The 12,668-nt window shown below is 37.8% G+C and overlaps 1 protein-coding gene across 4 annotated transcripts in view; it reads right to left on the bottom strand.

Moving 5' to 3' along the window:
- Positions 1 to 12,668, bottom strand: part of ST7 (suppression of tumorigenicity 7) — a 235,114-nt gene that overhangs the window by 31,641 nt on the left and 190,805 nt on the right. For all 4 annotated transcript variants that reach the window (XM_088018268.1, XM_028104976.2, XM_028104977.2 and 1 more), the window contains 2 exons: positions 6,349 to 6,421; positions 4,807 to 4,909 (listed from right to left, as the gene is read on the bottom strand). In XM_088018268.1, the coding sequence (XP_087874394.1) occupies positions 4,807 to 4,909; positions 6,349 to 6,421 (176 nt within the window). The remainder of the gene's footprint in view (positions 1 to 4,806; positions 4,910 to 6,348; positions 6,422 to 12,668) is intronic.

The following is a 12,668-nucleotide window of genomic DNA, read 5'->3' as shown; positions in this document are numbered from 1 at the left end:
CTGGAGGACATTACGCTAGGTGAGATAAGCCAGTCACAGGACAAATACTGCATGATTCCACCAATGTGACATATCTAAAGTGTTCAAACTCATAGAAGCAGAAAGTAGAACAGTGGTTCCCCGGGGCTGGGAGGAGGAGGGAGAAATGGAGAGGTCCTGGTTCAATGAGCATGGGGTTTCAGACATGCAAGATGAAAAAGTTCTAACAACAACGTGCATACAATACTATACTTCATATTAAAAATTTGTTAAGAAGGTAGATTTCATGATATGTATTATTTATGATAAAAAAATGAGGAAGTAAATCATCCAGAAAACAGTTACTGAGAATATTTTAAAGTGTTTGAAGGCACAGGGCTAAAAGACTTGGACTTTAATGCTAAGTTAGAAGATAGCCTTTTTAAGGTCAAAGAATCATGAAAATCTGATGATCCTCCTCCAAAAAGAATAAATATACCCCCCAATACCCAACCACAAAATTCAACTTTAGAGCCCCATGTTAATTTTTAAAAATATGTATATGCTGTGTAACTATGATTCTTAAGAATGCATGGGAAAATAAGGCTAGAAAGAATCTTAAATCGGATTAGATGATAGGACTATGAAAAATTTCTTTACACTTTCTTCTAATATAGAAAGAAATTTATTTTTATACCACCACTACAGAGGGAAAAAACACAATCTAATACTGTCTATAACAAACCAGTAAGTTAATCTTGTTTTGGAAAGGTGTCAGAAAATGAAATTTATCTTTAGCACCCCGAAGGAGTTAATGAAACATCCTCTCAACCGAAAAGGGGTCTCTTCACAGGGAAAGGCTTGCCGTGTAGATACAGCATACTAAGAGTATGTAGCATTAGTGAAAACTCAGATCCTTGCAGACTGATGAATCACCGAGAGAAAACACCATCCTCCCATGTAAATCTCGACATTGCTAATGATTTCTCGGCTAGGATGCCAAAAGCATAGACACCAAAAGCAAAAACAAACAAGTGGGACTACACCAAAATAAAAGGCTCCTATGCTGCAAAGGCAACAAAATAGATCAGGGTAGGTGGGGAAGCATACTTGCAGGGAAAGCAGAAGGAAAAGCTGAAACAAAAAAATCCAGTAAACTATAACAATATGTAGATGAAGATACAGAACAGAGATAAGCATGGCCCTTCATTTGTCCAGCAACTTAAGTGAAATTTTCTTTTAAAAATGAAGAATATTCCCTTTAAATTCAAAGCTCTTATTTTAATATAATTAAATGGAAAACATCCTCTAATGGTTTAGAGATTTCATCTTTTTGAACCATGTACCCAGTTCTTAGAAAACAGCAGCATCATTAAGATCCTAAAACCACTAGTCATCCTCAAAAAGGGGAAAACGGCAATTCCGTAATCAACGCACGGTAGCGAGAGATCACCGAGGGGAGAGACTGATTGGGATGAGGAATGAACAGGTTTCCTGGTGGTGACTTTTAATGGTGGGGGTGAAGGAGGGGTAGGATATCCTCAGAGGAAGCAAAGAGGGAAGAGGAGGAGAACGTTTCTGGAACAATAAACAGACTGTTAGAAGTAGCTAGAAAAACTGAAAAAACAAGTTGGGTCATATTTTAAAGGATCTTGAAGAATTTTCAAGGAGTTTACATCCTCCTTTGCAGGGTTGGGGATGCAGCTGCAGTTCCTCAGGAGGGGAGTAACACAATTCAGTTTATAATAACGAGTCTACGGGATGCTTCCTCCTTATAATCTGCTGCAATCGAAAGCCTCAGAAACCCTTGTGTTTTAGACTACTTAAAAGGCTCCCTTCAGAATAGAGGCCCATGGCTTTTTACTGTTTTTATTTACTTCCTGGTCCTGAGGTGTGTTTAGGAGAGAGACTCCCTACTCTGCACATTTGCAGGTGAAGAGTGTTCCTAAGAGTAACCCCCCTGGAGTAAATAATTGGTATTTTTCCACTGGATGTTAAAATATTAACTATGTACCTCTGCTTAATAGAATACCAGACAGACCTAAGCTGGACATTCATGGAAGGCAGTTCTCAGGTATTTTATCTGGTATTTTTTCTCCTTCTAACAGACTATAATTGGGTAAAACAGCACGTAGTTGCTGAAAATTCCTGTAGGCCACTGATGACTTCCTGTGATAAAGAAAAAGAAGGCAAGGAAGTGTTTAAAATAGAAGAGTATCTTGAGGAAATATGAATTGTCCACGAGTGCCTTGGGAAGCCACGTGCCCGCCATCATTTGAAGGCTTCAAGTCTAGGCTGGTCCGCAACTTGGTGGGATGGTGGGCGGGCTGTGGAGGGTGATATTGAAGGGTTTGAGAACCCAGAACCAGTTCAGGCTCTGTCATTTACTAGCTGTGTGACCATGAGCAGGTCACTTAACCTCTCCAGACCTGCAGCGACCTCATCTGTGTAGCAGGGGTAATAGTCTGATACACCTCACAGTGTTGTTATGCAAAATAAATGAGAAGGTATATGTGGTTCACTTAGTACTGTGCTTGGCACACAGTAAACATGCAATAAAAACCAATATTAAAAATAATCATCACAATATCATTATGAGGAGAGATTCAAGCTGAGGATGGGAAGGTGTCCTAGATATCTCTGAGGTCCCTTCTTACAACAAGAGCCTAAGAGTTTATATCTTTCACTGATGTCTCATTAGAATTAAGCCTACCTTCTCCCTGAAAAGGCACCAGTGTGTGTGTATTTATTAAAGTATTAGCAAGCAGTCCAATAAATAGGTCATGTATAAAGGATGTTCATAACAGCCTGCAAATAATACACGTATGTACCCAGAGGTTTGTGGTTAATTCTGGACATAATTCTGAACAGTGATTCACAGGGCCTTTTCCCCATGGAAATGTCAATAGATGAAGATGATCTGGAAACAAGTTTTCCCTCAGCACAATCACCAACAAAGCAAAGTGTAGAGAATCGGTTTACCTATGTACCCTATCTTTTCTCCAGTCAACAATTAAAGAGTAGAGTGAAATCAAATATTTCAAATGTTCCCACTTTTAAAAAGAATTCTATTTTGCAGGTAGAGTGCTAGCTGACTGAGTCAATTCTTCCTAGGTAGCCTTAAACTATTTCTTAGGGCTTTTAATACTTTTCTAGAAGCTCAATCAACCATTTAAGACCCTTATCATAGAATTATACTACAGCTTCAACTAAAATATCTAACCAGCAAGTACCAGTTTCCTAGTTCATGCACTAAGATTACAAAGCTCTGCTAAAACTTGAAGAATTAGGACCCAGTTTCCAGATTGGAGGGGCCACCAACAAGTCCAATATCAATTTTAATATTTTATGAACATAGATGTTCAATTTGTCAAAGAACTTTGACTATATTATCTCACTTGGTCTTTATCACAGAAGGTAAGGTTTATATTTTTATCTTCATTTGAAAAAATGAGGGAAAACTTTGAGTTCAGAGATGCTAAGCCCCCAGCTCCCAGGGCTAATAAATGACAGAGCCAGAACTTAAACCCAAGTTTTTGTCTCAGAATCTAGGACTCTACTGCTCAATGCTATTTCTAGAAGAGCTTATTTATACTCACAGAATAACTCTGTATTGAATACAGCATTCAATAAATATTAATTGATGACCTAAGTTGACTGTAATTCAGGACAATATTTTCATGATTAGCTTTAAGTTTTAATCAAATTTGAATGAACATTTTTAACTTAGCCGAAAATATATTAAATAAAGAGATATATGTTATACCACCCTATCTATGATACCTAAGTCTACAAGTACTATGTTGGTCATTATCCACTGGAACTAGAGTGGATAACTATATCCTTCACTAACTGTGGCACTGTACACCATTCTTCAGATTCTGTTTTGCGAGAAAATGAGCATGACCTGAGTCAAAGCTCAGAAATGGTGTTAGGTCACCTATCTCTGTCACTGTGAATATCAACAAAATAAAGTAGGTAACTCTACAAATCCTCACATACACACATACATGCACACATACACCACCCTCTTGCTACAGTACTGCAAGAAAACAAAATAGCCTTCCTTTGTCATTTTTCACCAATGAAAGTTTTCCTCAGAAATTTGAAAGAAATCTATGCCTGTGGTACCCCATATGAATAGTTTCCCAAAGGTCAAAATGTGCTTTATAACACTGAGAAACTGAAAATAGCACTCAGCAAGGTGCCTATCACACAGCAGGGACTCAAATATAGGTAAATCATAAATACACATCCAGCTCCTAAATAAAAGATTATAGAAATATCCTCTATCGTGATTTGGCTCCCTTTTAAAATCAAATTCAGGAAAATAAATATATGGGAAATACTGGGTATTTATAAATTGGTCAATCATGTGGTTAACAATTAAGACAAACATTTCCTACTATGTATACCTCCTAAAATGGCACTCAGAAAGCACTCAGAACGTCTTAATCAGTATTTTTCTTTTTTACCATTTATATTCAAAACTAGGTTCATTTCCCGAGTTGGGTCTAAGTAAGATTGTAACTGGTGTGAAATTCCTATCAAATGCATCAACACTCTTGGGATCTCCATATTTTGCCAATTTCAGGCTTCCTGGCCTGACCTGCCTAAGCCAGGTCTATCAATTTACCCCAATTATATAAAGCCCCCAAATCCGCACAAAGCCTCTTGAATGTAGCTTTTGCTTAAAAATGAAGCTGATAACCATGGACTATATAGGGCTTCAATGTTCACTGGCTGCAATTCATTTTTTTATACTGGGTGTATTCGAGACATGACACTGTGGTCACCGAACACTCTCTGCTATCATAACGAGTTCCTGTGGGGATTCCACAGACTCACTTTTGGCACGTGAGGATTGAATTCCACAGCTCTATGAATGGCCTCTACTGCATTCATCTCTGCTGTGCTCAGCCCCCGCCGAGATGCAGCCTCGGGAGAGAATCTGAAAAGCAGAAAGACAAACACGATCCAGTTGGGACCACTGCTTGGGCATCAACCCGGAAAAGCGTCTACACGTCAAGGGCCCATAAAACCACAGCGAGCCAATGGCATGAGCTCTCCAAACCTCCACTACACGGAACCTCTGAGTGACCCCTCAGACCGAGGCCAACAAAAACCCCAGCAGAAGCAGAAAGCGTGCTTGCATCTAATCTTGGCAGGAATTAAATTCAGCTGTCAAGTCTATCTAAATAGCTAGTCTAAATTTTCTGAGGTACCTGCTTAGGTCAGGGGAGAGGGTAGGACTGACGAGGGCAGCCAGTGTAGGAAAAAGAGAAAACTAGGTTACAGAAGGGTGTACTTGGTTAAAAACAGAACTGGGGAGAATTTTAAAGGAGGCTCCCAACCCAATGTCAGTGCTGCGATGCAGCTTCCACCGCAGGCCAGCCTGCTTGGGGCCGTTCCGGCAGGGGGGTGTGCGTGCCCAAACTGCGGGCGGGACACCTGCCCAAGTGAATGAAAAAAACCAGACCATGCAATCTCTTTCTCACCTCACACCCAGGGCTAACTCCAGAGCTGTGCTTGGCAGGCAGACACCACAGGGGAAGCTGTGACAACCCTGGCCCTGCCCTCCCAAGCTGGAGTCGCTGTGTAGGGAGAAAAGATGTTGCAGTAGGTACTGGCGATCTACAGGATAAAAAAGAATGAAAGAAAATTACTTCGGTCTTGAAGTGCACACACACTTAACAGCAAACCTGTCTGACAGAGCAGAGGCTGTTTTCTTTTCCTGTTATCTGCTTTTCAGTGCTTCAGAGTGATTGTATCGGGGAAACATAAGCATTTGTGAACTCAAGAACAGTGAAGCCAACTGTTCTCTTTCACCTGCCAGTCATCTCGGATGTGTATGGAAATTCTCTATGCCAAAGTCACCTGCCTGAATAAAAGAGGCAAATGTCCCGCTGAGATGACAACTCAAAGCAAACGGACCCTGGGTGGGGGATTAGTTGGGAACTGAGGAGTCAATGGGAGATGATCAACCCCTCTGCCATCTCACGTGTTTGTTAGGACTACTACCCAGTCTTGGACTGCTGAAGGGAGAGGAATACGCAAAAAAATGAATAAAAGGAAGGCATTTTGTGTAAGTCCCAAGCAGGCCTTTCGGTATCTACTGTCTGGCCAAAAAAAAAAAAAAAAAGTCACCTCAGAGGTATGGAATTTCACATAAATCCCTCTTTAGGGACCCACACACCCTTACAAAACCTGGGGATATATATTCCCGCCTTCTAGTAGTGAAAGAAAAGATCAGCAGGTTTTAGAAAAATGCATGCTCATAAGCAGGGGTCTCAAAGACTAAGAGAAACTTCCAGAGAAAGCCCTCAGAGGCAACACACCTCCTTCAACCGGGTCAGACACTTAGTACCGCCCAAGCCATTCTCCACTTACTTGTCAGAGACAGCCCTTGCCTTGAGCAAGGCAGCTGTATAGCATATTGTTGCCGACTTTGGTAAGCTTATATCTGTTAGAGAAAAAGAAAGTAGAAACTCTTAGAAGTTTGCAGAAATAAAGAGCAATTATTTTTAATCCACTAGCATTTTAATCATGTAAGTCTAACAAAGCATAAATTAAGAATATTTTAATGCATACAATACACAGCTGCTTCTTACGTAGCAGGGTAGTATGTGAAACTAAGGGTAATTCATATTTTTGTGAATAATTCACGTTTAAAATCCACCAGCCTGACTCTTGAGCAATCATGTTCTATTTAAGATATGGATCTTCATGTATTGAGCTTAATTAAGCAGACAATAGCTATAAATATATAAATTTAAATATTACAGGAATGCCTTTGATATCATAAAAGGCAGATTAGGACCTCTATGTCTCTCATAAAAAGTTCTCAACAGGCATATGAAATACTAACTTGAAGAAAAAATATTACCTGGATCTTTAAAAAAAAAAAAACACACCTAAATTATTTTTTAATGGTCAGATTTAAACCAGATTTCCTTTGCATTAAATTTTAAGAAGTTCATATTCATTTTTTTGTTGAAAAGGTAACACATTTATTATATATAACATATATAAGAAATCTTTATATATATGTGAAATCTTTAGAAATGTATACAATTTTTGTTCATTCAAACCGAAGGGAAACCCCCTTTCATATAAAGCCTAATTTGTTTCTCCGAGAAACAGTTCTTCTCAGTCTGTACAGAAAATTTCACACGGAGAGGTGGAAGTGGGTAACAGATTCAGATAATTAGTTCAAAGGGAAATAAAAGTACAGGGTACAACTGAGAATAGATAAACTCAAAGAGGGTAGTCTCTTTCGAAGAAAAATCTGTGTTTAAATTATAACCCTATTTCCTACTGGATAGTATTTCTTTAACACTGAACCAAATATACTATGACAGAGAAATGCCATCCTAATTCAGACAGGTAAAAATACGCCATTCCCAGGGCAGCAAAATCTACTCTAGGCTGGAGAAACTCTTACCACCTGGAATGCTCTGCCAGTTTCTTCACAGGGTTATTTTCAACTTCAAAAGAATTACATTACAGTGGAATTTAAGAAACAAAACAAAGGAGCAAAAAGGAGAGAGAGACAAACCAAGAAACAGACTCTAAACTGTGGAGAACCGACCGATGGTTACCAGAGGGGAGGTCAGTGGGCGGACTGGGGAAACAGGTGATGGGGGTTAAGGAGGGCCCTTGTGATGATGAGACTGGGTGTTGTATGGAAGTGTTCAATCACTATATTGTTCACCTGAAACTAATATAACACTGTACGTTAACTAACTGGAATTTAAATTAAAACTTAAAAAAAAGAATTACATTACAGTAAGAATGAAAAGGAAAGTCCCATAATTAGCCCACAGACAGCCACAGAGGAAAATAAGGTCATAAAAGAAAAACAATCCCTAATCCAGTAATAAGTATTCATCACCAATCCCAGCAAGAGAAATTTCTTTGAAAGAAATTTTAATGCCATTGATAAAAAAATAATCATAGAAAATACCAACACAGAACTGAAAGGGAAAGAGGTCTTTGTAACCTTCATCTCATAAATTATATTCAAACAAAATTTCACCTACCATATGCATAGTGTAAAATGATGTGCTTATGACTAAGAAGAAAAAAAGAATGTCAAATACTCATGGATTTGTCTTGCTGCTTTTCCAACATCTAAACATTTAACTGCTTCCCGATGTGGGAAATTAATCCAAGAATCAAATATCTTCTTTACTAGGTTCCACTCATTGTTATTGGAAGGTAATAAAAACTGCAGATAATACCATTCTACTTAAAAGTTCAGACCTTCTTTTAAAGTTCAGACTTTTTATTTAAAAAGTACCCAAGGCTTGTTTCCACTCTTCTCGGTGTGATCTGTGTTCCTTCTGTGTCAACCTAGCAGCTTTCCACAAAGTAGGGACCAATGAAAAGTCCAAGAAAGGAGCTGAGGCTGAAGACAATGAACATAATCATCTGAAGCTGGCAACACACAAGACGGAGCCTCACTTGATAAATTAAAGAAAACCTGTTGTTAAGGATTTGGCTTCTCAATGAGAAAGATCAGATTGTGTTTTGATGGTTACCTAAACAAGCAAAGTGACATATTCACTTAGTTGGAAATGCAGAAAAATATACAACTAGGTGTTCCGCAAAATACTACAGATGTCCAATCAAAAACGATCTTTAATCCAGAACCAGGCCCCCTCTTGCCCATGAACAGGACATTCACAACTAGAAAAATGCAACAGAATTCTGCAACATTACAACTACTATAGTGCGTTTTTCCCATAAAATTTTTTTAACCCTACTCCTTCACTGTATGTAAAGAAGGTGGTATATGTGCATAGTAATGCTTAAAAAATAAATAATCAAAAATATACTTTAATCAATATCAAATGGGAAGTGGGAAAAATGTAAATACTTCATTCCCCACTAGCGGCATGTTGATTCCATTTGTTTTCTTTTACTCGGGTAAATTATTTTGCTCTCATTGTTTAACAAAAATAAAAAATAGCAAAAAAATTCTTGCATAACTTGTTTATTTAGATAGTTCCAATGTTTTCCTTTTAATTCTGTCAAAACAATCCATCTATCGGGTAACGGCAGTTGCCTCTCAGAAGTGATGAATCACTCTAAAGAAATTGACCCTAAGTTTCCCTGTAGGTAAAACTTCTTGTTGTTCAAATAAGGTTTTTGTTTACAACAAATTTTTTTAAGTGATGCTTATCTTTGACAATAAAAGCAAAAGCGTTGACATTTTGCCTACCCCAGCAATTCCACTTCTGAGACCTTTTCCTAAGAGAAATAATCACAACTGTGTACGAAGATTTAGCCTTAAGGATGTTGATGACAATATTGTTTCTAATGGTGGAAAACTGGAAACAGCCTAAATGTCCAATCACAAAAGATTAGTTAAGATGCTGTACATCCACAGGGTACAATTCTATGTAGTCATTAAATCACATGGGTGAAAAGTATTTAATGATCTGGGAAAATGGTGCATTGCTGTACCTACGTAATAAGTAAAACAAGTTTACAAAATTATGATCTCATGTATTTTTTAAAAAGCATTTATATGCACAGAAATAATAAGACTGGAATTATATATACAAAATATCAACAGTATTTATTTTTGAGTGGTGGGATTGGAGGTAATTTTTTTCTACCGTTTATCTGCATTTCCAAAGCTTCCTGTGATGTACATGTAATAAGTGATTTTTTTAAAAGATAACAATGATGCTATCTAGAAGAATTCTGTTCTACAAACTGTTTGAAGCAAGTTCATGAGCAAATACACTGGTGGAACCAGACAGAGACAGCACAGACAGACAAAGGCAGAAGGTACATGAAATGAAGTCAGACCAGAGATCTACTGCCTATACCTACACACCCTTATGAAAGTGAGTGTGTTCCTTTGCAGTGTGCATTTATTAACCACATTTTAATCTAGTAGCTGGCTAACATTTTTTTTAACTGCCTAATATTTAAATCAGAGGCAAGAACTGCATGTTTTGGCTCACTTTTAAGAAATAGCATATATACTACCTTTAGGGGAAAGCTCGTTATGATGGGCTGCTTGCTCGTAAGACTACCTCTTTCATTTCTTTAAAAAAAATACTTTGACTTGGTTGTTGTTGTCTATTATAAGTTTGAAACTTATTATTTTGAAATAATTATAGGTTCATAGAAAGATGTGAAAATAGTACACAGTTCTGTGAATGCTTCCCTCAGCTTCCCCGAATGCTGACATCTTACATAACTGTAGTATATCAAAACCCAAAAAACTGACATTGGTAAAGTACTATTAAGGAAATTACAGACCTTGTTCAGTTTTCACCTTTCTTTTACATGCTTTCATGTGTGTGTTTAGTTCTATTCAATTTTATCCCATGGCTAGATTCAACCAACCACCACCACCATTAAAATACACAACTGTTCTGGGACACCTGGGTGGCTCAGTTGGTTGAGCGTCCGACTCGGTTTTGGTTCAGGTCGTGATCTCAGGGTCCTGGGATGGAGTCCCATGTCAGCTCTACGCTCAGTGAAGAGTCTGTTTGAGATTCCTTCCCTTCCCTCTCCCTCTGCTCCTATCCCTGCTCATGCTCTCTCTCTTTCTCCCCCTCTCAAATAAAATCTTTAAATAATAATAAAAAAATACACAACTGTTCCAAAGGAACTCTCTGTTACCCCTTTATTTGTACCCTTCCCACCCATACCTGTCACCTGGTGACTGCTAATCTGTTCTCTGTCTCTGTAGTTTTGTCTGCCTGTCATGATTTTATGCTTTTACCACTAGGGAAATGGAGAAAATGGTAAGGGAAACAGAGTGGCTAACAGTAGTGATGAAAACAAGTAGTATCAGAGGTTTTGAGCAGTAAAAAACAAAAATATCAGCTGCTTTCTGATACTGCTTATTATTTATTCAGAAATTTTATTTTGAGGAAGGAACTTCAAAATCATTCTCAGTCCAATTTTGTATGAACATGCTCTAACTATGCAATCCCTGTCTTTTGTAAGTGCCATGTAGCTACCATTATTACGAAAAAGTCCTTCTAAGAATTAGAATCCAGACAGTCTCTTCAACAAATGGTGCTGGGAAAACTGGACAGCTACATGCAAAAGAATAAAAATGGACCACTTTCTTACATCATACATAAATATAAACTCAAAATGGGTTAAGGACTTAAATATGAAACCTGAAACCATAAAAATCCTAATGGAGAGCACAGGTAGTAATTTCTCAGACATTGGCCATAGCAACACTCTTCTAGATATGCCTCTTCAGGCAAAGAAAACAAAAAGCAAAAATAAACTATTGGGACTACATCAGAATAAAAAGCTTCTGTATAGCAAAGGAAACAATCAACAAAACTCAAAGACAACTTCCTGAATGGGAGATATATTTGCAAATAACATATTAAAGGGTTAATATCCAAAATACATAAAGAACTTACACAACACAAAAAGCCCCAAATAATCCAATCAAAAATGGGCAGAATACATGAAGAGACAATTCTCTAAATAAGATATCCAGATGGCCAACAGATACATGAAATGATGCTCAACATTCTAATCATCGGGGAAATGCAAACCACACCTGTCAGAATGGCTAAAATAAAAAACACAAGAAACAAGTGCTGGCAAGCATGTGGAGAAAAAGGAACCTTCGTGCACTGTTGGTGGGAATGCAAAACGATGAAGCCCCTGTGAAAAACAGTATGGTGGTTCCTTAAAAAATTAAAAATACAATAATCACATGATTCAGTAAATCCCCTACTGAGTATTTACCCAAAGAATATGAAAACACTAATTTGAAAAGATAGATGCACCCCTTTGTTTATTGCAGTACTATTTGCAATAGCCAAATTATGGAAGCAACCCAAGGGTCCACTGATAGATGAATAGATAAAGAAGATGTGGTATATACATACAATGGAATATTACTCAGCCATAAAAAAGCAAAATCTTGACATTTGCAATAACATGGATGGATCTAGAGAGTATAATGCTAAGTGAAATAAGTCAGTTAAAGAAAGACAAATATCATATGGTTTCATTCATGTGGAACTTAGAAAACAAAGAAACAAAGGAAAAAAAGAGACAAACCAAATTACAGACTCTTAACTATAGAGAACAAACTGATGGTTACCACAGGGGTGGTAGGTGGGGGGAATGGATGAAACAGGTGAAGGAGATTAGGAGTACAGTTATCATGATGAGCACCGGGTAAGGTACAAAATTACTGAATCACTATACTGTATACCTGAAACTAATATAACACAGGATATTAACTATACTGAAATTAAATTTTTTTTAATTAAGAAAAAGAATCCAAGAATGAGAAAAATGTTAGCTACAAAAAATAATGTTATCATTAGCAAAGGAGTATGTTCAGGAAAGTCATTATAAAAACAGCTTTGAGGGGTGCCTGGGTGGCTCAGTCATTAAGCGTCTGCCTTCGGCTCAGGTCATGATCCCAGGGTCCTGGGATCGAGCTCCGCATCGGGCTCCCTGCTCAGTGGGGAGCCTGCTTCTCCCTCTCCCACTCCCCTGCTTGTGTTCCCTCTCTCGCTGTGTCTCTGCCTGTAAAATAAATAAATAAAATCTTCAAAAAAAAAAAAAAAGCTTTGAAACTTGCCTAGAGATCAAATGGATCATATTTGAGCTGAAGGTTAGAGTGCTCCAGGAAGAGTGATTTAAAAAAGAAAGTAGATGCCATGTAATATATAGTATGATTAAGAGAAAAAATA

The sequence above is a fragment of the Eumetopias jubatus genome, unplaced genomic scaffold (assembly GCF_037043125.1).
Source record: "Eumetopias jubatus isolate StellerSeaLion01/CBP00866 unplaced genomic scaffold, mEumJub1_p1.0 scaffold_14, whole genome shotgun sequence".
Classification (NCBI taxonomy): domain Eukaryota; kingdom Metazoa; phylum Chordata; class Mammalia; order Carnivora; family Otariidae; genus Eumetopias; species Eumetopias jubatus.
Note: the sequence above shows the minus strand (reverse complement) of the source record. Positions and strands in the feature narration are given on the sequence as shown.